Source organism: Diaphorina citri, unplaced genomic scaffold, assembly GCF_000475195.1.
Source record: "Diaphorina citri unplaced genomic scaffold, Diaci psyllid genome assembly version 1.1 scaffold98, whole genome shotgun sequence".
NCBI classification, from domain to species: domain Eukaryota; kingdom Metazoa; phylum Arthropoda; class Insecta; order Hemiptera; family Psyllidae; genus Diaphorina; species Diaphorina citri.
Genome location: NW_007377535.1, coordinates 297,926 through 320,216, shown reverse-complemented (window position 1 = coordinate 320,216; position 22,291 = coordinate 297,926). Strand labels below are relative to the sequence as shown.

The 22,291-nt window shown below is 37.7% G+C and overlaps 2 protein-coding genes and 1 pseudogene across 6 annotated transcripts in view; 2 read left to right on the top strand and 1 right to left on the bottom strand.

The window, feature by feature from the left end:
- The window catches only part of LOC113473971, a 44,850-nt gene that overhangs the window by 556 nt on the left and 22,003 nt on the right, over positions 1-22,291 (top strand). The window contains exons 2-3 of the mRNA XM_026833528.1: positions 6,321-6,518; positions 7,143-7,250. Coding sequence (XP_026689329.1) covers positions 7,158-7,250 — 93 coding nt within the window. The 5' untranslated portion in view covers positions 6,321-6,518; positions 7,143-7,157. The remainder of the gene's footprint in view (positions 1-6,320; positions 6,519-7,142; positions 7,251-22,291) is intronic.
- On the bottom strand, positions 1,624-16,499 carry LOC103524408 (probable methylthioribulose-1-phosphate dehydratase). Of its 5 annotated transcripts, none has more exons than XM_026833535.1 (4): positions 14,454-14,879; positions 13,868-14,068; positions 12,377-12,702; positions 1,624-1,642 (listed from the first exon to the last, which is right to left on the bottom strand). In XM_026833535.1, exons 1-3 carry the CDS (start codon positions 14,614-14,616, stop codon positions 12,383-12,385), a joined length of 684 nt encoding a protein of 227 aa, XP_026689336.1. In that variant the 5' UTR covers positions 14,617-14,879; the 3' UTR covers positions 1,624-1,642; positions 12,377-12,382. The 5 variants fall into 5 exon arrangements, with proteins under 5 accessions (XP_026689336.1, XP_026689335.1, XP_026689334.1 ...); XM_026833534.1 differs by lacking the exon at positions 1,624-1,642 and adding an exon at positions 8,649-8,671; XM_026833533.1 differs by lacking the exon at positions 1,624-1,642 and adding an exon at positions 11,536-12,174 and having other exon boundaries at positions 14,454-14,878.
- Positions 16,066-16,183, top strand: LOC113473983 (annotated as a pseudogene).

Sequence of the window (22,291 nt, the reverse complement as noted above, 5' to 3'; positions counted from 1 at the left end):
CCTATGTTTTGTGGTCATATTTTTTTATCCGAACTGAGTCCCGATGCTTTTGGGTCACTAACGAAGTCAGCCCGTTTAGTGGACGGGTTCACTAAGTGGATTTTAGTGACGGGGTATCTCCTATTACTAGATGATGGACCTATTACTAGGTACCTCCTTGTATCTTCCTCAACAATCATGGATATAATTATTAAGTACCTAGTTTGTTATCAGTTATCGTTATCATCCATATCAAAACATCGATCGATAATGTTTAGTGGACGGGTTCACTAAGTGGATTTTAGTGACGGGGTATCTCCTATTACTAGATGATGGACCTATTACTAGGTACCTCCTTGTATCTTCCTCAACAATCATGGATATAATTATTAAGTACCTAGTTTGTTATCAGTTATCGTTATCATCCATATCAAAACAGCGATCGATAATTTAAGGTCTGTTTTTCATTCCTACGCCGCATCGATGCGGCGTTCACTCTGCGTCAGGAGTGGGGGTAAAAAGTGGAAATTCAACAAACATGACGCATGACGACATCTAGTGGAGAAATTACGAAACATTTTTTTCATTTCCCTCAATACAATTACAATATGGCGGAACCTGAAGCTACTCGAGACTCGCATCAGGGATTTAAGACGCAGCGTTGACGCTAAAGTAGGGGAAGTGGAATGAAAAACACGCGTCGGGTTCGCATCGCACCCACGTCGGAATGAAAAACAGACCTTTAATTAACGTCATCGGAAATTTCCTATTGAACAGTACCTATACAAAGACTACAGAGAGTCAATTTGGAAATTTACATAGATACACATCCTCTCTTGTCATCATGATTTTCGAAGGAAATTCTGTTTCTTAGCATGTAGGTAGGAAGGTACCTACTTGATTAGATAAATTAGGTATAGGTTCTTGATTAGTCAGCTAGAAATTTCCTTCCCGTACCTCTTGCATTGCAGACATCAGGTATTTTAGTTTTAATGATTTTTTAACAACCATTTAACAACCACGTTGATACCTACCACATCTACCTATCTTCATCTCAATTATGTAGGTATTGTAGGTGGATTCAGATCGGTACGTATCGCTATTTCAATTATGTACATATAGGTGGGTCCAAATATTTCTATTTTTTTCTAGTCTTGATAGTAGGTAATTATGTCAAAGCATCAGGCATTCCAGTATTACAGGAATAAGGGCTCGTGACACAATTAGCGCCTGGAAATTTTTCCGGTTTTCATATTTTGAATAACAAGAACCTACCTACCTACATGTTGTAGCTAGGTATGTTCTAGGTATGTTAACCTACATGTTGTACAGGTATACATATACAATATACATAGATATATGTAGGTATCAGGTAAAGGCACTCACCCAGTGAATGTTGTCAAAGGGCTTTGCACAACTTCCTCCGGATCAGAAACTTCGGGGTATTTTCATGATGATTCAGTTGGCATAGTGGAGCGGAGAGAAATGCGAATAAAGCTTTTAGCTCTCCGCTCAATGCGGTTTGAATTCAATCCACCTGCTCGCTATATATGATCTATGCTCTCCGCTCCACCTTGGTTTTAGCCTAAGATGCTTTCGAATTCATGATGGAAATTCCGATCTCCCCTTTTGATCACTGCAATCAGATGACTTTTGGGGCACCCTGTATCGGAAAACAGTTGAAAACCAATCAAATAATTAAATATAAATTATCAACATATAATACTCCTACCTATGTACAATATAAACATACATCTATGTACAATGTTCATAATAAATTGTATAGAAAATTGGCATCAAGTTGACTTTGGTTACATCACCATAGGCTGGTTGGTTATCAAGGCAAGTTTTCAAAGCTCACGTGTTTTAATCCTTATCTGGAGGCATAATCATCTGTGGAGCATAACCACTGGGCGAGGTTAGTTCTCTCTGAAGCATTTTGTTTCGTCTTTGAAGCCTCACCAGAACTGCTAATCCTCATAGCTCTGTTGTTATGTGGTCAGTAAGTCAGTATCAAGATTGTAGACTGATAAGGACAAAAAAAAGAAAAAAAAATCGAAGAAAAAATAAAAATAATTTCATCTTTCATAAGATCATAAGCCTTTGTGGGTAACTCTCTTGACATTTGACCAATCCCGATAAGAGCAACTTTGTATAGGTCTTCTTCTTTTTACCGGAACGGCATAGCTAAATTTAGCTCTGGGCGTATTCTAATACCTACTTTATTCCATCTCGAATTACCTATTTACATTTTTTTTACCCTATTAGGTAGTATTACTTAAAAAATTACGTATTCATAATTATGAACCATAAAACTTAAATGTTATGGTGTTGAATTACCCACTGCAATCAGATGACTTTTGGGGCACCCTGTATCGGAAAACAGTTGAAAACCAATCAAATAATTAAATATAAATTATCAACATATATACTCCTACCTATGTACAATATAAACATACATCTATGTACAATGTTCATAATAAATTGTATGGAAAATTGGCATCAAGTTGACTTTGGTTACATCACTATAGGCTGGTTGGTTATCAAGGCAAGTTTTCAAAGCTCACGTGTTTTAATCCTTATCTGGAGGCATAATCATCAGTGGAGCATAACCACTGGGCGAGGTTAGTTCTCCCTGAAGCATTTTGTTCCGTCTTTGAAGCCTCACCAGAACTGCTAATCCTCAGAGCTCTGTTGTTATGTGGTCAGTAACAAGATTGTAGACTGATAAGGACAAAAAAAAAAAAAAAAAAAATCGAAGAAAAAATAAAAATAATTTCATCTTCCATAAGATCATAAGCTTTTGTGGTTAACTCTCTTGACATTTGACCAATCCCGATTAGAGGAACTTCGTATAGGTCTTCTTCTTCTTCTTACCGGAACGGCATAGCTAAATTTAGCTCTGGGCGGATTCTAATACTTTATTCCATCTCGAATTATTTACATTTTTTTTTACTCTATTAGGTAGTATTAGTTAAAAAATTACGTATTCATAATTATGAACCATAAAACTTAAATGTTATGGTGTTGAATTACTTTTTACACACCTCTCGGGTGAGAGGAAAAATTTAGTCCACCCCCGTCCGTCAAAATTAGAAAGGCACTATCAAGATCAAGGAGGTATAACAATGAAACAGTTGCGTATTTGAGGGAAAATATGCCACCTGCCTCGGTGGTGTAATGGTCAAGACGCTCGCCTGGTAAACAGGAGGGCTCAGGTTCTATCCCAGTAGAGACATAGAATTTTATCCTCATGTATTTGAGAAATTGACAACATGATAATAGAGTTCCAACGGTTAGGTGGTGGAGAACGCCTCAGGCGTGACCAAGCCTACTGGTTACAGTTGGAAAAGGCGAACATCTTCTGGCCAAAAAGGATCTTCTCCGTTTCTTAAACGGGAGTCTAATTCATAACCCTCAAATCTGAGGTCACACATTGGCAGGATTCTTTTACTCCACTTTAACTTTCAATTTCAACATGTAACTTATTGTGTCATTAAAGCTTCCAACTTATAACTAATTGTTTCAATCATTATGAATTTTCATACTTAAAATGGTTTTCTTCTAAATAAATTGATTACAGGGTCTGTACCCTTGACAAATGGAGTGTGCCCGGAGGCATGTGATGTGTTCCAATTCACTCGACCACATATCATTATCCGATCCATTCCTTTGTCTTCTTTTTGTCGCTCCTGCTCTGATACCAGATAGTCGATAACTCGATAATGTTAAATGAACAATCCGTATGACGGTGAGGTAAAAGTTGTTTCGTGCACACGATCTTAATGCAAATCTCTACAATGTCAATGTCGCGGGGATTTGGAAAGAATTCAAAGTTCATGATCAGACGCGGGTGATCACAAGCCTCAAGCGATCAGTTAGAAATCTCACGATATCCGAGATATATTAAAAGATTACAAATTAATAGGTATTAAAGGCAAAATGATAACCGGTTGATAGCTTGGCAGGTCGGTAGATTAATCCGACGGACGTCTGAGTTTCACAAGGAAAATTCTTATTGTAAAAATTAATACTTTTACGAATTGACAAGATGGCAGGAAGGTATGTGGCTACCTATAGGTGACTATGGCTAATAAAATTTATACCTTATAGGTACCTACATATCTTCTAAAGGTGCACATATGTATATAGTAGTATGACTGATCTATCAACTTGGGTTGGTCCAGTGAGTCTAGTGAGTACTTAAACCGCCTGTCTGTCATGAACAACACGGTCAGTATCAATCAAGAGACTAGTTTCCACTCAAATTTCGACTGCACATGCTTCAGGGTTTAATTCCGGCTATTTCTAAATGCCTGTAAAGGTAGAAACACACTGCTCTCACGTCACGTGAGCTCATGGGGAGTCAGAAAGACGTGGAATTAAGTTCTCCCATAGTATAGTAGGTCATTTCGTTCACGATAGCTACACTGCCCTCACGTCATGTCACGTCACGTTGTCGGTAGTGTGTTTCTACCTCAAGTATCTGAAAGATGGTACCACACATTGAACAATTGAAAATTAAACATAGAATGATAATGAAATTATTCCAACACGTGCATTTTTTAATGGAACACGTTTATCTTGATTTTTATATAATTGTTTTCTGTTTTCAATATAAACAGAGGTTTATATCTAGTATGGTGGATTGGTGATATGATATCTTGAAGCTAACCATGCTCCATGCTAAACTAACCACAAGTCTCCCGATACTTGAACATGCTCGCGTTAGCCTTGAAAAATGCAAAAATCATGAACTTGAGAATTACCATGTAGTAAAATGAGATATGAGATAAATGTGCCCAAGTAGAACTATATCATGTGTAGAATTATAGATATAGCTAGGGATAGGTTAATGAATAATGAGCAACTAACATTAGTGTTTGAGACACAAGTGTGTTGCCGGGTGATTAAAAAACTGTGCCTAATGAACAAGAGTGCGACAGTGCCAAATTCCTTTTGCATATACATTTTGAACACCTTACATAACTTTGCTTGACCAATAGATCAGTATTGGGTTTCGCCGTTTCGCAAATTCGCTATTTACGTAACAAACTATATAGATACCTTCTACTGAAGTATAAAACCTACGAGTACCAATACTTGAACTTACTTCTGGTACCTACTATCAAATTTGGAAAACAGTAATCATCATTATAGGACCTATGGGTGAAGCTCATGCATTCATACCAAAACCTTCAGTCTTCCGGATTTGAAAATGATCTAAGTAATCTACTTCATGGTTCTCTAGTAAAATCAAACCCTGCTATTTACTATCTCGATTTATTAGGCAAGGAAGTAACGAGATGAAATATTAGTACCTATACTTACTAAAGGTTCTTAATGCACGTAGGTAAGTTGGTAAGTTCCTACTAATGACAATGAATTACACCAAGGTACATAGATATTAGAGAAAGATTTATTTGATTGGGTAGAACTGCAAGATCACAAGAGCTTTGGTATATTTTAGTAACAAGTAGGTATGAGAAAACATGATATTATACAGTTGTAATTTTTGGAAATTAAGTTCTTATTTTGTTGCACTTCATAATAATGTAGGTACCTATGTATGATACTTATGTATGGGTATCTAGGTATCTACTCTAGGTGCAGATATATGTATTTAACATGTATGATAATTAATTAACTATGTATGATAATTCAGTTCTTATTTTGTTGCACTTCATATCAATGTAGGTACCTATGTATGATACATTGATACAAGGTTCTGAAATAATTGGTACCTACCTAGGCCTATAATTATTGAGTCGACTCAAATATGAGAACCAAAAAATAGGTAATTTTCATCCAAGAGACTTTAATGTTTCCGGGTATTCTTATTTTTGTTTTGATGGAGGTTTTTCTTTATGAACATAATTTACTACAAAATTGAACTTCCTTTATCAGTTTTAAAAAATATTGGTAAGTTTGATAACGATAAAATACATAAAACATAGCTAGTTAGCTAGGGTGATTGCTTTGGGCTGACATTTATTTGGTTTTTGCTACAAAAAATTCACGAGTGGATGCATTTCGCACTTGACCTTTGCTATTTCTTTAGCAAGGGAAATTTCAGGCTGGTATACTCTCTGTTTAAAGTCCCCCAGCCAGGCTATCAATAAAAATTTAATCAATTACCTACATTCATTATCTGCATTCGGATTATCTTCCTAGAAGTAGTGTCATCGATCTCAAGATACAAGTACCTATGAGGTATTGTAATGTCATTCATAGCTCTGGTTTAATTTTAAAATTAAATCAATTTCTTGATAATTTACTTTATCAGTTGGTGATACATATCTATTATATGTCAGTAATGTATCAACTTTGGTTACTTACAGGGTCGCACATTCAGCGGTATAATCAAGAGCTTCCTGGAAACATCCGGCCCCCTGAACGACACCTATTTGCCCCTGTATGAAACAGACGCAGGTCGTCGGGTCTATGATGCAACACTGGCCAGTGTCCGAGAGAACTTCCCCCAGTATGTCGAGGAAATTGAAGGAACGGCCGACGGAGCTAAGGTCCCTTTCCACAAGGTAAGGAGCCAAATTTTCATTCATGTGTCATTGTTGTCAAACACTCAACGTACTCACATGTACCACTGATATTAAATGACATATTATTAGATGTCGAGGAAATTGAAGGAACGGCCGACGGAGCTAAGGTCCCTTTCCACAAGGTAAGGAGCCAAATTTTCATTCATGTGTCATTGTTCTCAAACACTCAACGTACTCACATGACATATTATTAGGTACTTGGTGATTCTGACGATCTTTTCAAAAGTGTTGGCACTACCCTTAAAACTAAGGTTTAGATTAGAGTCTGAAGACTGTAGTCCGAATTTTAGATTTCAGAGTCCGAATTCCAGTTGATAATCTCCCAAAGGTTCAAGGTCCTCCTCGAAAACTTGAATTTCGGTTCGTTCGATCAGTTAATATTTGGGTACGTTCTACATTTTTTTTTCTTATCTCCCAAAGGTTCAAGGTCCTCCTCGAAAACTTGAATTTCGGTTCGTTCGATCAGTTAATATTTGGGTACGTTCTACATTTTTTTTTTCTTACCCCCCTACAGCTTGGGATAAGTAGGGGGTTAAACTGCGGGAGGAAAGGGACTTTTCAGTCTCATTCTGGCAGGATAAACAAAGTATATTCCATTTTCAGCTGTTCCTGTTGCACATGGATGACATTACACCCAATGTAGTACACCGAAAATCTGCCGTAGAGGGAACAGTGGGCTGCTCCAGCGTATGTTGTAACCAAAAAAATGAGGTGAGTGAATTTCCCACTTCTAGTTTCACTGGTCCTGGCCACAGCTATGCCATGTTCATGCCCTATCACAATATAAATCGAAAATACAAATACATAATAAAAAAAGGAATAAAATTAATTAATGTCAAAACCCGGAACCTGCCAACCCAGCCAGACCAAGTGCAATGTTCGTATGACCGTTGTTTATACCCAAGTCTAGTTTTAAACTCGATTCTAGTTCTAGGGAGCTCTATTTCAATTTATTCAGGTATGCGCATAAAAAATGGCTATGTAAACTTTACAGTGACAGTTAGTGTCACCTTTAAACAGTGTTTCATTTGGGATCAACGGCCTAATAGTACCCTTTTAGTACTTACCCTTTAGTCAATTTGTTATTAACTCTGGACGTAAAACATTTTGGTTTCGGGATGTTTTCACGTCAAGGCCCGTTTCCATTTTTCGTGAGTTTCATCCGATTTCTTTCCGAGTGTCCTTGAAGGCAATGAGACTGTTCTCACTACACAAGACACGATTATTTTTTCAAACGACAAGTAGGCCTGTTTTTTTACTCGGCTAGGTAGTCTATAATTGCAATAAAAACTCGTTTTTCCGTTGTACTCACACCCGCAATATCTATGTGCTTTACTTTCTATCGCCCCCACCTTCCCCGGAGGGTACAACTATTGACTAGTCACTAGTCGACCAGTGTGTCTTACTGCTACCTTGTGCACATTCCTGTCTGCCGGTACCTACCATTGTCTCGCATTTGTGCCGGTGCCAACCATGTCACGATCAAGATAGAACAAACATCAGACTTTGATAAAGTTGTTTAAAGCCGTGTTTCTTAATGGGTGTTCCGGGGTTCCGCGAGCTGACGGCAAGGGTTCTGCGAGTGCAATCTTGAAAGTTCACCTTTTGAAAAGGGTTCCGCGGGCCAAACTAATTAAGAAACACTGGTTTAAAGGACAAAAGTCAGCTTCGGACAATGGATTTGATAACTGATATTACATGAGAGCTGCAACACACAAGACGAGAATAGGTCTAGTACAGGGTCTGTCTGATCATATTTATGCCCGATTTTACCACTGAGAGTTAAAACCTGTGTTAGCTGTTTCTTCAAGGGTTTTCACAAAACCAGCCTAGTTAGCTTAGTTGGTAGTGCGTCTACCTTGTAAGCGCTAGGCCGCGGGTTCGATTCCCGCCCGGGGCGGATTTTTTCCTGATGGGATAATGTTCGTTCTCGGAACGGCTGGTTTTCTCCTATCCTGTCTTCCTTCTCTCTTCGATTTCGGGACGATAAGACCATAGCAGTTACAGTTCTCACGGACACGGATAATAAATAACGAAAAGGGTTCCGCGGGCCAAACTAATTAAGAAACACTGGTTTAAAGGACAAAAGTCAGCTTCGGACAATGGATTTGATAACTGATATGACATGAGAGCTGCAACACACAAGACGAGAATAGGTCTAGTACAGGGTCTGTCTGAGCATATTTATGCCCGATTTTACGACTGAGAGTTAACCTGTGTTAGCTGTTTCTTCAAGGGTTTTCACGTCACCCATTTGATTTACACTGGCCAGTATTTCATGAAATCTGAATTAACTGAAAACTGTCTGTGGTAAAGATCGGGTATTAGTAATTTTCACTTTGCCAATTTCCGCTGCTGGTTTTTTGGCCGCACTTGGGCCGGGTGAGGTTAATGTTAGTAGGCAGGTAGCTTGTGGCCGGGGAAAAAGTAAGGGAGAAGAAGAAGAAAAAAAAACCATCAGAGGAAAAAAGTTAACTGCACACCTCTACTCTCCACTACAGGGCGAAAAAATGAAGCTCTTTTGAAAAAGGGTCTCCGACGAACCCTGTTGTACGTACCTACTTTTTTCTCTCTCAAGATCTTTAGACAAATAACTTCTCTAAAGTAGTCTTATAATACCGTCTAGCTTATACTATCACTTATCTACTACAGTCACTTACTGAAACCTGTCAACTGTCAAAGATTGTTGATTATGAAGTCAAATCTAGGTACGACTATGACTTAATTATGCTTTATATGGGAGTACTACAGTACTAGGTACTGTAGGTACTGCATATGATGACTACCTACATAATGTGGGTGGCAGAATAGAGCCATAGTATGTAATGGAAAATATGTACATAGTTTTTACTAGTGTCGGAATGTACAAAGGTAAAAGGTGTGTCCACACATAGTCGAAAGGCCGTCGATCGACATCGATTCACAACAAATTCACATCGACGGCCTTCACTTAATGCAAATCTCTACAATGTCAATGTCGCGGGGATTTGGAAAGAATTCAAAGTTCATGATCAGACGCGGGTGATCACAAGCCTCAGGCGATCAGTTAGAAATCTCACGATATGCGAGATATATTAAAAGATTTACAAATTAATAGGTATTAAAAGATTTAAAAGTCAGAATGATAACCGGTTGATAGCTTGGCAGGTCGGTAGATTAATCCGACGGACGTCTGAGTTTCACAAGGAAAATTCTTATTGTAAAAATTAATACTTTTACGAATTGACAAGATGGCAGGAAGGTATGTGGCTACCTATAGGTGACTATGGCTAATAAAATTTATACCTTATAGGTACCTACATATCTTCTAAAGGTGCACATATATGTATATAGTAGTATGACTGATCTATGAACTTGGGTTGGTCCAGTGAGTCAAGTGAGTACTTAAACTGCCTGTCCGTCATGAACATCACCGGTCCTACGGCCAGAATCAATCAAGAGACTAGTTTCCACTCAAATTTCGACTGTATATGCTTCAGGGTTTAATTCCGGCTGTTTTTACATGCCTGTCTCTAAAGTAGTCTTATAATACCGTCTAGCTTATACTATCACTTATCTACTACAGTCACTTACTGAAACCTGTCAACTGTCAAAGATCGTTGATTATGAAGTCAAATCCAGATAGACTAATTATGCTTTATATGGGAGTACTTACTACAGTACTAGGTACTGTAGGTACTGCATATTATGACTACCTACATAATGTGGGTGGCAGAATAGAGCCACAGTATGTAATGGAAAATATGTACATAGTTTTTACTAGTGTCGAATGTACAAAGTTAAAAGGTGTGTCCACACATAGTCGAAAGGCCGTCGATCGACATCGATTCAAAATAAATTCACATCGACGGCCTTCGACTATGTGTGGACAGTGTGGACACACCTTAAAGTAGGGCAGAATTAACATATTTGGGGCCGTATTTCGGTCTTTTTCTTAGCCATTCAGAAGATGAAGGAGTACCTTACAGGTTACAGGACTTCTATGACATACTGTAGAAAGCCAGGTAATTGATTAAGTCTAGTCACTTGATATACAAGTCTGAACTGATTAGCATCATATGTGAATAAAATTAAATTTACGACACCTAGATAGGTACTACCTACATGTTTTATATCCATAATATAAAAATACGTACAAAATATGTAAATTGCATAAAGTTATGTGAAAAATTGAGCTTTATGACCTATTATAATGGATACAAGTCTGAACTGATTAGCATCATATGTGAATAAAATTAAATTTACGACACCTAGATAGGTACTACCTACATGTTTTATATCCATGCTATAAAAATACGTACAAAATATGTAAATTGCATAAAGTTATGAGAAAAATTGAGCTTTATGACCTATTATGTATAATGTTAGAACATTTAAAGTATAATGCTGTTAAAATAAGGTACCTATGCCTACGTTGCCTATATTACCTCTACGCAAAACGAGTATACATTCTAGCAGACAAACTAGAATGTAATTCATTTCTCGTATTTATTCTACTAGGGTGAGACTAGACTGAAAATCCCCTTTACATCTTAGACTTTGAAGTCACAAAACAGAAATTCATCGGTAGTAAATGGTTTTTCGAATTCCATTTATCCCAAGGGTGAGGTAAATCTAGATCCTTGACCAATGGAGGGTTCCTGAAGGATTCTGATGTATTCTAATCGACTCAACTCACTTTGTTCGAGTGGTAATTTTACCATTGACTTAAAAAAAAAAATGCTCTACGCACAGACACAACATTTTCACTTTCAAAATTACCTATAGGTATACAAACAGGACATCGAAGGAGCCCAGACATTGTTTCTGGGCGTCCAAAAGGTTTAAAACCCAATCCTTCCAACACCGTGAAACAGGTGCCATGCCTATCTCACGGACACGGAAGACCTGCACAAACTTGGACGTCGGAAATAAACAATTATGTCTTGGTCATATTGGTATGCGAGATTTCTTGTTTAAAGATTATCTTTACTACAGGTATATATCTATTATATTACGTACTTGCAATTTTATATGTACTAACAATATAGTTAAATAAGTCTATTTATTGCATTACATTCCTTTGACCATCAAGATCAAATTGGATTTATCATATGAATCACCTTTACAAGGAATTGATTTATTTAATTAAATTAAATAATTAATATTATTTGCACTTAATAAGTGTCTTCCTAATAGAGTATTTTTATTTATATTTGTACGTCACCGTTTTAATTATTTATCATAATATTTTATGCTTATGCCACTGTCGCTGCTGGTATTCGAGCTGCAGTCCTCCAGGTTTACAATACCTATGGAACTGCCCTATTCATTTATAGTTATCCATATAGCAAACCACACACAACCCAAAGTTCTACATACATACATGTATTCTAGTGTAGTTGGAACTTTAGAAGTTACTCAACTAACTTGGAAGAGTTATACTTACGTGAGATATGTTTGAAATAGATGAGATTATAAGGTCTAGGATCACACTTTGAGATGAAGAATGATTCAAGTTAATCAATCAATTAGAACGCCGGATTTTAAACTTCAATTTAATTAAAAATACTTCATTCTCGTTGGTTGATTAATACAGGGTGCGGCAAAAGTCTGGCCAAGGCTGAATATCTTTCGATTGGCTTCAATTTCGTACCTGAAAACAATCGAAAGATATTCAGCCTTTGCCGTACTTTTGTTGCACCCTGGGGTGCAATAGTCCTACATACTGGACTCCGCGCGCAGGAATTTCGTCAGAAAGACCCATATTTTAATGTAATGCATGTCGCACTCTGTATAATAAGTTGATTATCTCGAAGTATGCTCCCAGGCGAACCCTGAATACACATAAAACTCACGGTTCTCTAAGGCGGAGACAGCGGGTTCAATCCCAGTTGTTTCATCGAGACGGCTAGTTCGAACAGATAGTCGTAGCATTCGGTTTGAGTCTTGGTGCTCTTCCAGTCACCGCCCCACACATACACACCGTGCCGTCTAACAAGGACGGCCGAAGTTGACGGAAATTCCACCAGGGCGCGTTCCAAACTGTCGCGAAGGTCTTTCTCCTGAGGTGTATTCTCTATGATGGGCACCACGAGTTCTTCGTCGTAGCGGTTGTAGCGTCCCAGAGTTGAGTTCCAAGTCCCCTTGATCATTTCCTGATAGGCAATCCGGAATACGTTACCTGAAAGAGTAGTAAGTTTGTTATCATTTTACGTTACCTGAAAGAACTTTAAGACCGGTTTTAACATCACCTATGTTAAGCTACGCCGAGCAAGGCCAATAAATTGATGGGTGACTTAAACATTATATTGGTAGTTACTAGGAAACATTAAAAGGAATAAAGGGAGAACGGGGTTTAGTCTTGATTTTAAATCATTACATGAAAGTAAAATCAAAACAATCATAAAATAATAAACTGAATATTAAACAAATTAGGTAGGTACAAAGGTACTGATTTTCTTTGACCACGATCAAATAAACCACGGGCTAAAAAATTCTTGGAGGTACGGGCCCAGCTTGTTGTTTACAAAGCAATATAACAATTAAAGTCTACATCAATAAGATAACGGACAGATTCTGATAACGTTGTAGCTTGTACATTTCTTTATTGATAACAATAATTGTAGGCAAACAGGTAGGTGAATTGTAGGTAAATAAGTTACTAGGAAACATTAAAAGGAATAAAGGGAGAACGGGGTTTAGTCTTGATTTTAAATCATTACATGAAAGTAAAATCAAAACAATAATTAAATAATAAACTGAATATTAAACAAATTAGGTAGGTACAAAGGTACTGATTTTCTTTGACCACGATCGAATAAACCACGGGCTAAAAAATTCTTGGAGGTACGGGCCCAGCTTGTTGTTTACAAAGCAATATAACAATTAAAGTCTACATCAATAAGATAACGGACAGATTCTGATAACGTTGCAGCTTGTACATTTCTTTATTGATAACAATAATTGTAGGCAAACAGGTAGGTGAATTGTAGGTCAAAAAGGATGATTGGTCAAGAAGCTTTCAAAGGTGTAGATATAATAAAATTATCCTTAATAGAGAAATCAGTTGAAAAATAAACGAATTGTACATTTCCTTAATACTTATCTATTTATTGTTGTAAATAGAAGATACAATATAAGCAAGATAAAATTTTGATTAAAATAAAATCCTTGTGTGTCTTATTCTGTAGTAGGTTCAATAGGTTTTTCTTTCAGAAAATAGGGCTGAAAAGTCCCTTTACTCCAGCAGTAGGCTACTAGGTACCAATTGTAGGTAAATTGTACAAAAAATTTCAATTGAAATATATTACCTAAATAACTACTTACCAACTCAATAGAAACATTACCTGGATATAACATAGTGACCAGTACAGCTGCCTTGGAATGAGTGTGAATAACAGCTCCAGCATTTCTCAGAGTATAGGAACACATAAACAAAGGTGTACATTGACTTTTCTTCAGAGTTTTGTCCTCTGGCAATTGAAGATCTTTGCCCTCCATGTCTTGGACAAATAAATCCTTACTGGTGAGTCTTTCTTTTTGGACCCCTGCAAAAGAAAGACATTTTTTTTTTTTCTTCTCCTAAGATATGTAGCTATTGGCAGAGTAAATATGTAATAAACCCCTGCCTCATAAGCACTAGGTGTGTTCAATTTTCCGTTTGGGTTAATGTTAATCTTAAACAAATAAGAGTTATCCTCCTCTCTTACATTTCAGGACAACACCTCTGCAGTCATAGTTTCCCCTATTAAACCCCATGGGAATAATAAAGATCTAATTAAAATCTCAGAAAAAGCCAGTAGCTATAACATTTCGAATAGGTACACAAACTTCCAATGCATCAGGAACGTTGAGCAACATTGTGCATAAAAAGTCTCCTTTCTAGTCTACTACATGGCAAGTAGCACCTATGCACCATAAATAAGCTCTTACCTGAAGGGGCAATGTAGATTTCATCTCCAAGTTTGATTGTCATTCCACCTCCTGTCCCAGTGACCCAGCCCAGATGATAAAACTGTTTGCACAACTCTGGAATCAAGTTCCTAGGGTGCTCAGGATGTGATTCTTCCACTTTTGCAATTTCATTTGAAGACATTTTGTTACTCTTTTACACACTTTCTCTGACTAGCCTTTGAATTGGGACCTTGGAATGGGAAACACAGGACTTTGGTAATCAGAAATATTGAAGAAAAAAAGCAAGGTTTTGTTTTAGGCTAAGAAGACATCCTAGATAATTGCTAAAGTAATAAAAACTAAATGTATTACTTATCAAGGCCTAAACAGATTGAGAGTGCTAGTGAAAGTTCATTTTTAAACTAAAACAAGTACTACCTAGTATGGACTCTAGAGGCTTTATCTCCCTATGGGGCCATGTGTATTGTGTACTGATAAGAATTATTTACTGATAAAGAAAAGGAAATACCTACAAAAGTTGAGGCAAGTATTTTATTTTCGACTTACGCTAATGATAAGTTATTTGAGGTACTAGGTACCTAACACAAGCTGGGGTTATACTTGCACATACCTTTGCTTTAATAAAATATATGACTATACAAACACTTGAGGAAAGAGCATATGATACAGGAGTTCTATAAATCTATAGAAGAGAAAAATAAATACATAAGCTTTCATATATAGAATTCAATAAATTCCTATGTAAAGAAAATTAAAATTCACGGAGGTAAAAACTCCCATGACATTGTGGAAATCAACCTTCGACAACCTTCCTAATAAGTAGTTATGCATTTTGTTAGAAATATAGACAACCAGTCGTGTGACATTTGATCTGAGATCTTCTTCATTTGATTCCATGTGTATCAGATCTCTAGTACAAATAATCGTGGGAATAATGTAGTAACCCCCCAAAAAATACCACTTCGTGGCATAAAAAAAGTAAGTAGTTATGCATTTTGTTAGAAATATAGACAACCAGTCGTTTGACATTTGATCTGAGATCTTCTTCATTTGATTCCATGTGTATCTCTAGTACAAATAATCGTGGGAATAATGTAGTAACCCCCCAAAAAATACCACTTCGTGGCATAAAAAAAAAACCCCGCCAAATCGTTCCTCCCAAAATTAATGATATCTGTTCAGTTTTAATGTTTCGTCATTGTAATACATAAATTTGAAATTTCCCAGACTTGAAAGAGTTGATATATTTCATTTCCTTTTTATACCGTTTGATAAACTGGTAATATTATAGGTTGGGTAGGGTGTTCTACCCATTATGGAAATATGGAGTACCTATGTTATACTTTCAGTGTTAGAACTGCGGCATTCCGCGGGTAATACTTGGAAATCCCGCAAAATCCCACACGGGATTGGTCAAATCGTAGCACTGGTTCTAAGGCCAAATCAGTTGAAAACCGAGCAACTAGCCATACAAATGGATAGATTCTTTATTTCATAGGCCTTTATGCCAATTTTTATGGTCAAAATTGACATTGTTACACTTACGTGATCTATTATTTAAAGAGTCTTTTATAAGGCTGACCGACTGACTCCAATGTCTTGGTAATTATTTTCAGGGTAAACTTTAGGGACCAGCGGCGATAGCACGTTGACTGCACCAGTTCCCAACTGATCACTGAAGTTAAGCAACATTGCACGTGGTTAGTACCTGGATGGTGACCATTTGGGGAATCCGCGTGCTGTTGGGTTCCCGGCTCCACTCAGGCTGGGTGAGGTTAAATTGAGAAGGCGAGTAGCTAGTCGCCGAATCGCCCAGAAAACCTCAAAGTTACAAGTACTAGCAAGCGCTAGTCATAACGGGGGTAAAAATATATACTACTACTACTTTAGGGTGGACAGACTTTTCTAAAGTAGTAACTTATTGTATGTATTACCTTCCACCGGAGTTCAAACTATCCTCTATTCTATTCTTCTAATCTCTGTAATCTGTAATCCGCAGTAAGTTCTAGCTGGTTCAGCTGGTAAGAAATCTTATAATCTTAAAATTTCGCGCCCTTTATTTTCAAAAAGTTCAAATACAGTGCTGCCAGACGTAAGGAAGTATTTCCCTGCATGAAGGGGAATTTTTGAGTTGCGCAGGGAATTTGGGATTATGTAGGGGGAAAAGAGGGTTTTAATTAAAAAAAAAAAAATAATAATAATAATAAGAATAGGTAAGGTAATAAAAATAAATAAACTACCTATTATGCATTGTATTTTTTAAAATAACCTAATGCTAGAAACTCACGCTCAGACCGTCTGACAAAAGTCGGCAGACGATCTTTCAGACGGTCTGACAGACCTCTTGGTCATATAAAAACAATCTATCATCATCCAGTACCCTGCCACTCACGAGAAAAAGAATGAGCTATCAACCAACAAAATCGGTCCAGTAGTTTAGGCTGTAGAGCGGTCAAAGAAGAACCAGCAACAGAAAATGTGTAAAAATTTGACGTTTTTCAAAGCCAAATATCTCCGGCTTGTCTCAACCGATTTTGATGATTTTTTTTTTCAACTTGGTCTACTTTCGTGCCCCAACACACACACACACATTTAATTCGTTTTCTTCCGTCATTTGTAGTTGTCTCTCTACAACTACCTGAAAACGGCTACTTTCCCTGTCGCGTATAATATCTTTAGTAGTACGGTCAAACTTTCTTGACTTGGCGGGGTTACTGCCACTCACGAGAAAAAGAATGAGCTATCAACCAACAAAATCGGTCCAGTAGTTTAGGCTGTAGAGCGGTCAAAGAAGAACCAGCAGCAAAAAATGTGTAAAAATTTGACGTTTTTCAAAGTCAAATATCTCCGGCTTGTCTCAACCGATTTTGATGAAATTTTTTTTCAACTTGGTCTACTTTCGTGCCCCAACACACACACACATTTAATCCGTTTTCTTCCGTCATTTGTAGTTGTCTCTCTCCAACTACCTGAAAACGGCTACTTTCCCTGTCGCGTATAATATCTTTAGTAGCACGGTCAAACTTTCTTGACTTGGCGGGGTGGAGCGCTACCGCGCTCCTTAATAATAAGTTTTTATCATAGTAATATTATCATAGGAATTATTCTGCTGACATACAGTGGTTGTACTCCGTGTATACTAATCGTGCAATAATAGTGTACATTCCGACCTAAAAAAGGTAAAATGTCAAGAGACCTGCACAAACTTGGACGTCGGAAATAAACAATTATGTCTTGGTCATATTGGTATGCGAGATTTCTTGTTTAAAGATTATCTTTATTACAGGTATGTTTCTATTATATTACGTACTTGCAATTTTATATGTACTAACAATATAGTTAAATAAGTCTATTTATTGTATTACATTCCTTTGACCATCAAGATCAAATTGGATTTATCATATGAATCACCTTTACAAGGAATTGATTTATTTAATTAAATTAAATAATTAATATTATTTGCACTTAATAAGTGTCTTCCTAATAAAGTATTTTATTTATATTTGTACGTCACCGTTTTAATTATTTATCATAACATTATATGCCACTGCCGCTGCTGGTATTCGAGCTGCACTCCTCCAGGTTTACAATACCTACGCAACTGCCCTATTGATTTATAGTTATCCCTATATCAAACCACATACAACCCAAAGTTCTACATACATGTATGGTAGTGTAGTTGGAACTTTAGAAGTTACTCAACTAACTTGGAAGAGTTATATTTACGTGAGATATGTTTGAAATAGATGAGATTATAAGGTCTAGGATCACACTTTGAGATGAATAATGATTCAAGTTAATCAATCAATTAGAACGCCGGATTTTAAACTTCAATTTAATTAAAATTACTTCATTCTGGTTGGTTGGTTGGTTGGTTGGTTGGTTGGTTGGTTGATTGATACAGCGTGCAACAAAAGTCCGGCCAAGGCTGAATATCTTTCGATTGGCTTCAATTTCGTACCTGAAAACAATCGAAAGATATTCAGCCTTTACCGTACTTTTGTTGCACCCTGGGGTGCAATAGTCCTACATACTGGACTCCGCGCGCAGGAATTTCGTCAGAAAGACCTAGTTTAAATTCCCCCTTAAAAAAAAAAAAAAAAAAAAAAAAAAAAAAAAAAAAAACTTACCATTTGGTTTCAGCTGGTCTCATCAGTCGACTGCAGGCTACACCCCGGATACGATTAGTCTACGTCCTCCCAGACATCGGGTGGGTCAGGGGCGGTACCGACTGATTCCACCTGCTAGTGCTGAGCTCAATTGTGACTTTCCCGAGTCCATGCTGATGATTTCGGTAAGATTTGGTATCAATGGGAACCTAACATGAATTCTGATATTTTTATGGCGTTCCATCTCACTCATAGTAAAATACATACATACAAATGGGGTAGTAAGTTCATCTCTCAGTATACATATACATGTACCTATTTTACCTGAGGATGAGCTACCCCACAAAAAAGGAATTAATACCTAGCTGCCTAGCTCAGTCAGAAGTTGAGGATCAAAACAGAAGTCACCTTTTGTATGAACGCCGCAAAACCTTTTTGTGTATGCAATACGCTAAACAAAAGAGAAACTTTCCTAATTTCCTATGTATTAGCAGGAAGGAGGCTGACCAATATGATATTATAATTGTAGAATTGTAGTAACTATAGATTCCTTTTTGCCATCCTGGTTAGCTTAGTTGGTAGTGCGTCTGCCTTGTAAGCGCTAGGCCGCGGGTTCGATTCCCGCCTGGGGCGGATTTTATCCTGATGGTATAATGTTCGTTCTCGGAACGGCTGTCTTCTCCTATCCTGTCTTCCTTCTCTCTTCGATTTCGGGACGATAAGACCATAGCAGTTACAGTTCCCTCTGTCAAACCTCTTAAAAAAATAGATTCCTTTTCCCTTTCGTTTTCCGTTTAGGTACTTCGTTTAAAATTATTTTGTTAGGAATGAGAGTAAAAAAAAATACCTACATCTACAAAAATGTATAATCACAAAATACCTACCTATCTAATCAAAAGTCTCAGTGCCAAAGACTTACCAAACTATCCAATGGACCAACCTATACCATGAAGTATACCTAGTTAATGATAGTCTTATTCGCTTCATGTTCCAGAACGTGGTCTGGGAACGCGCTGACATCGGGAGTCGTGACCTCCATCAGATTTACAAACGTGCTGGAGTTCCTCATCAATACGACGTCCACATCCGGCCCCGAGGCAGCACCCTGCACATATTCGACGTCACACCACTAGATCGCGGCATCTACCGGTGTATTGCCACAGGCATGGATCCAAGCACCAACAACGTCGTGACGCTATTCCAAGACACGGATTTCTTCCCTGAGCAAACTCTGCCGCTTACTAATCTGATCAAACGGGACTACATCGTTCCGGCCACAGCGGCTTCCACACCTGTCTACGTTAGCACTTATTACAGACCTAGCAGTTCTTATAACGGGTACAGCCCGTACAGTACGCCTGTGTATTCCACACCGATTTATCCCACTGCTAGCTACCACACGCCTAGTCATCCGAACCCAAGCTATGCTAGCTACTCAACACCCAGTAGCTACACGGTGGACACTGAGTTCATCTACTCCAGTGGAACATAAGATTTTGATAACAGCTTTTGGGAAGTGATTTTTGTCGTTCACGGGAGGAAAATAGTAGGTACCTACCTAAGAAGAAACTCGTCGTTTGAAAACAGATTTGGGGAAGTGCAATTTATTGTCGTTCAAAAAAATTTTGTTCCCTAGGCAAAGCTTATTGAACTTAATGTACGCCTTTTGGCATGGTACCTACATCATTGGGATTCGGGACAAAATCGATCGATATCTGCTGTGCATTCAGTCCTGTCATCACACACTTTATATGATAAGGGCAGTTATCCCAGTTATATGACGGATAGGAATGATCATGTGAATATCACGTCAGATGGGGATGAGAAGCAAGGGGCTGGTGATAATGTAGATTATAAGTCATAGGGTGGGTTGCAAACAATGTACAAATATAAGTTGGTTTAGCTAGATTTCTTAGCATTCGGTTCCTTGCTCAGCAAAAGGATGATTGGTCAAGACTTTCTCAATGTACAATTCGTTTATTTTTCAACTGATTTCTCTATTAAGGATAATTTTATTATATCTACACCTTTGAAAGCTTCTTGACCAATCATCCTTTTTGCTGAGAAAGGAACCGAATGCTAAGAAATCTAGCTAAACCAACTTATATTTGTACAATGTTTGCAACCCACCCTATGACTTATAATCAACATTATCAGCAGCCCCTTGCTTTTAGAAACTTTTTTTTTTTTTTTTTTTTTTTTTTTTTTTTTTTTTATGGCTTGATCTCTATCACTAACGGACAGAAACGAACATTTTTATTCGTAGGATTTCATTCCGTGTCCACTTTCAAGTGAATGTTCATCGAGTGAAGAGGTTTTTCTAAGTTGTAGCGCTTTCAGTAGAAATATCAAACTACTTCTACCAACTTGTGTCAGTAAATAATTACCTACCTATTTTTGAAAATCTCGGAGATTTCACGTTAGGAAAATCGAGTAAGAAGAGGCACATTAGATTTTGATAACAGCTTTTGGGAAGTGATTTTTGTCGTTTAAAAAAATTTTGTTCCCTAGGCAAAGCTTGTTGAACTAAATAATCGCCTTTTGGCATGGTACCTACATCATTGGGATTTGGGACAAAATCGATCGATATCTGCTCTGTGCATTCAGTCCTGTCACACACTTTGCCTGCGCGTATGGTTGAGCTCATTTTCTAACTGTCCAGGACTTGGGATAGATTCACTCAGGATGTATTTTCTTATCTTCAGTGTCCTTATGACAGGATGCTTGGGAGAAATTCTGTCACCTGCCTGGCAGCAGTACTATCCATCTACGCAAAGGTAAGTACTTACATCTACGCAAAGGTAGGTAAGTCCAATTTTGTATGTGTAATGTGTATCATGAGGAATAGAATCAAAAGTTGTTGATCAAATTCTACAGACTACCCAGACAGGTACCAATATTTAGATCTTTTAAATAAATTATCATACATACGAGTTACAGTTCCCTCTGTTAAGAAAAAAAAAAAAAAAATAAAAAATATAACCATAAAAATATATAGATAAGAATAACTTACCATTTGGTTTCAGCTAGGTATAATCATGTTACCGACTTTGCTGGTCGGCTACACCCCGGATACGATTAGTCTACGTCCCTCCCAGAGATGCAGATCTGGGTGCGTGGGTCAGGCGTCATCAGGGGTGACAAATTTCCCGGTAAGCATCCCTCTCCTGCAATAACTGACTTCGCACAAGATATGGATAGTGATACCTGCGCTCTGTGTGACTTTCCCGAGTCACATGCTGATGATTTCGAGAAGATATTGGATATCAATGGAATCCTAACAGTGTGTACATCTGGATTTTGATATTTTCCCCTTCTATGGCGTTTCCATCTCAATGGCATAGTTAGAAAATGAGAGTACCTCAACATATCAGCGCCAATACTGGCTATACCAAGATAATGGATGTGTACGTAACGTTCGAGGATCAAAACAGAAGTCACCTTTGTGTGTAGCAATACGCCAAACAAAAGGAAAACTCCTAATTCCTATGTATTAGCAGGAAGGAGGTCTGACCAATATGATATTAACTATAGATTCCTTTTTGCCAGCCTAGTTAGCTTAGTTGGTAGTGGCGCTCTGCCTTGTAAGCGCTAGGCCGCGGGTTCGATTCCCGGCCGGGCGGATTTTATCCTGATGGTATAATGTTCGTTCCTCGGAACGCTGGCTTTCTCCTATCCGGTCCTTCCTTCTCTCTTCGGTGTGTGAGTAGTACCCTAGAAGCTTTGTGGTTAAAGTCTATTTTTTTT

Excerpts from the sequence above, each read along its gene's own strand:
- LOC103524408 (XM_008489420.3), bottom strand. The coding sequence starts at position 14,616 with ATGTCTTCAAATGAAATTGCAAAAGTGGAAGAATCACATCCTGAGCAC. Across the intron at positions 14,069-14,453 it reads AATCTACATTGCCCCTTCAG|GGGTCCAAAAAGAAAGACTC; the intron begins GTAAGAGCTTAT and ends TTTCTTTTGCAG. Across the intron at positions 12,703-13,867 it reads GGTCACTATGTTATATCCAG|GTAACGTATTCCGGATTGCC; the intron begins GTAATGTTTCTA and ends CTACTCTTTCAG.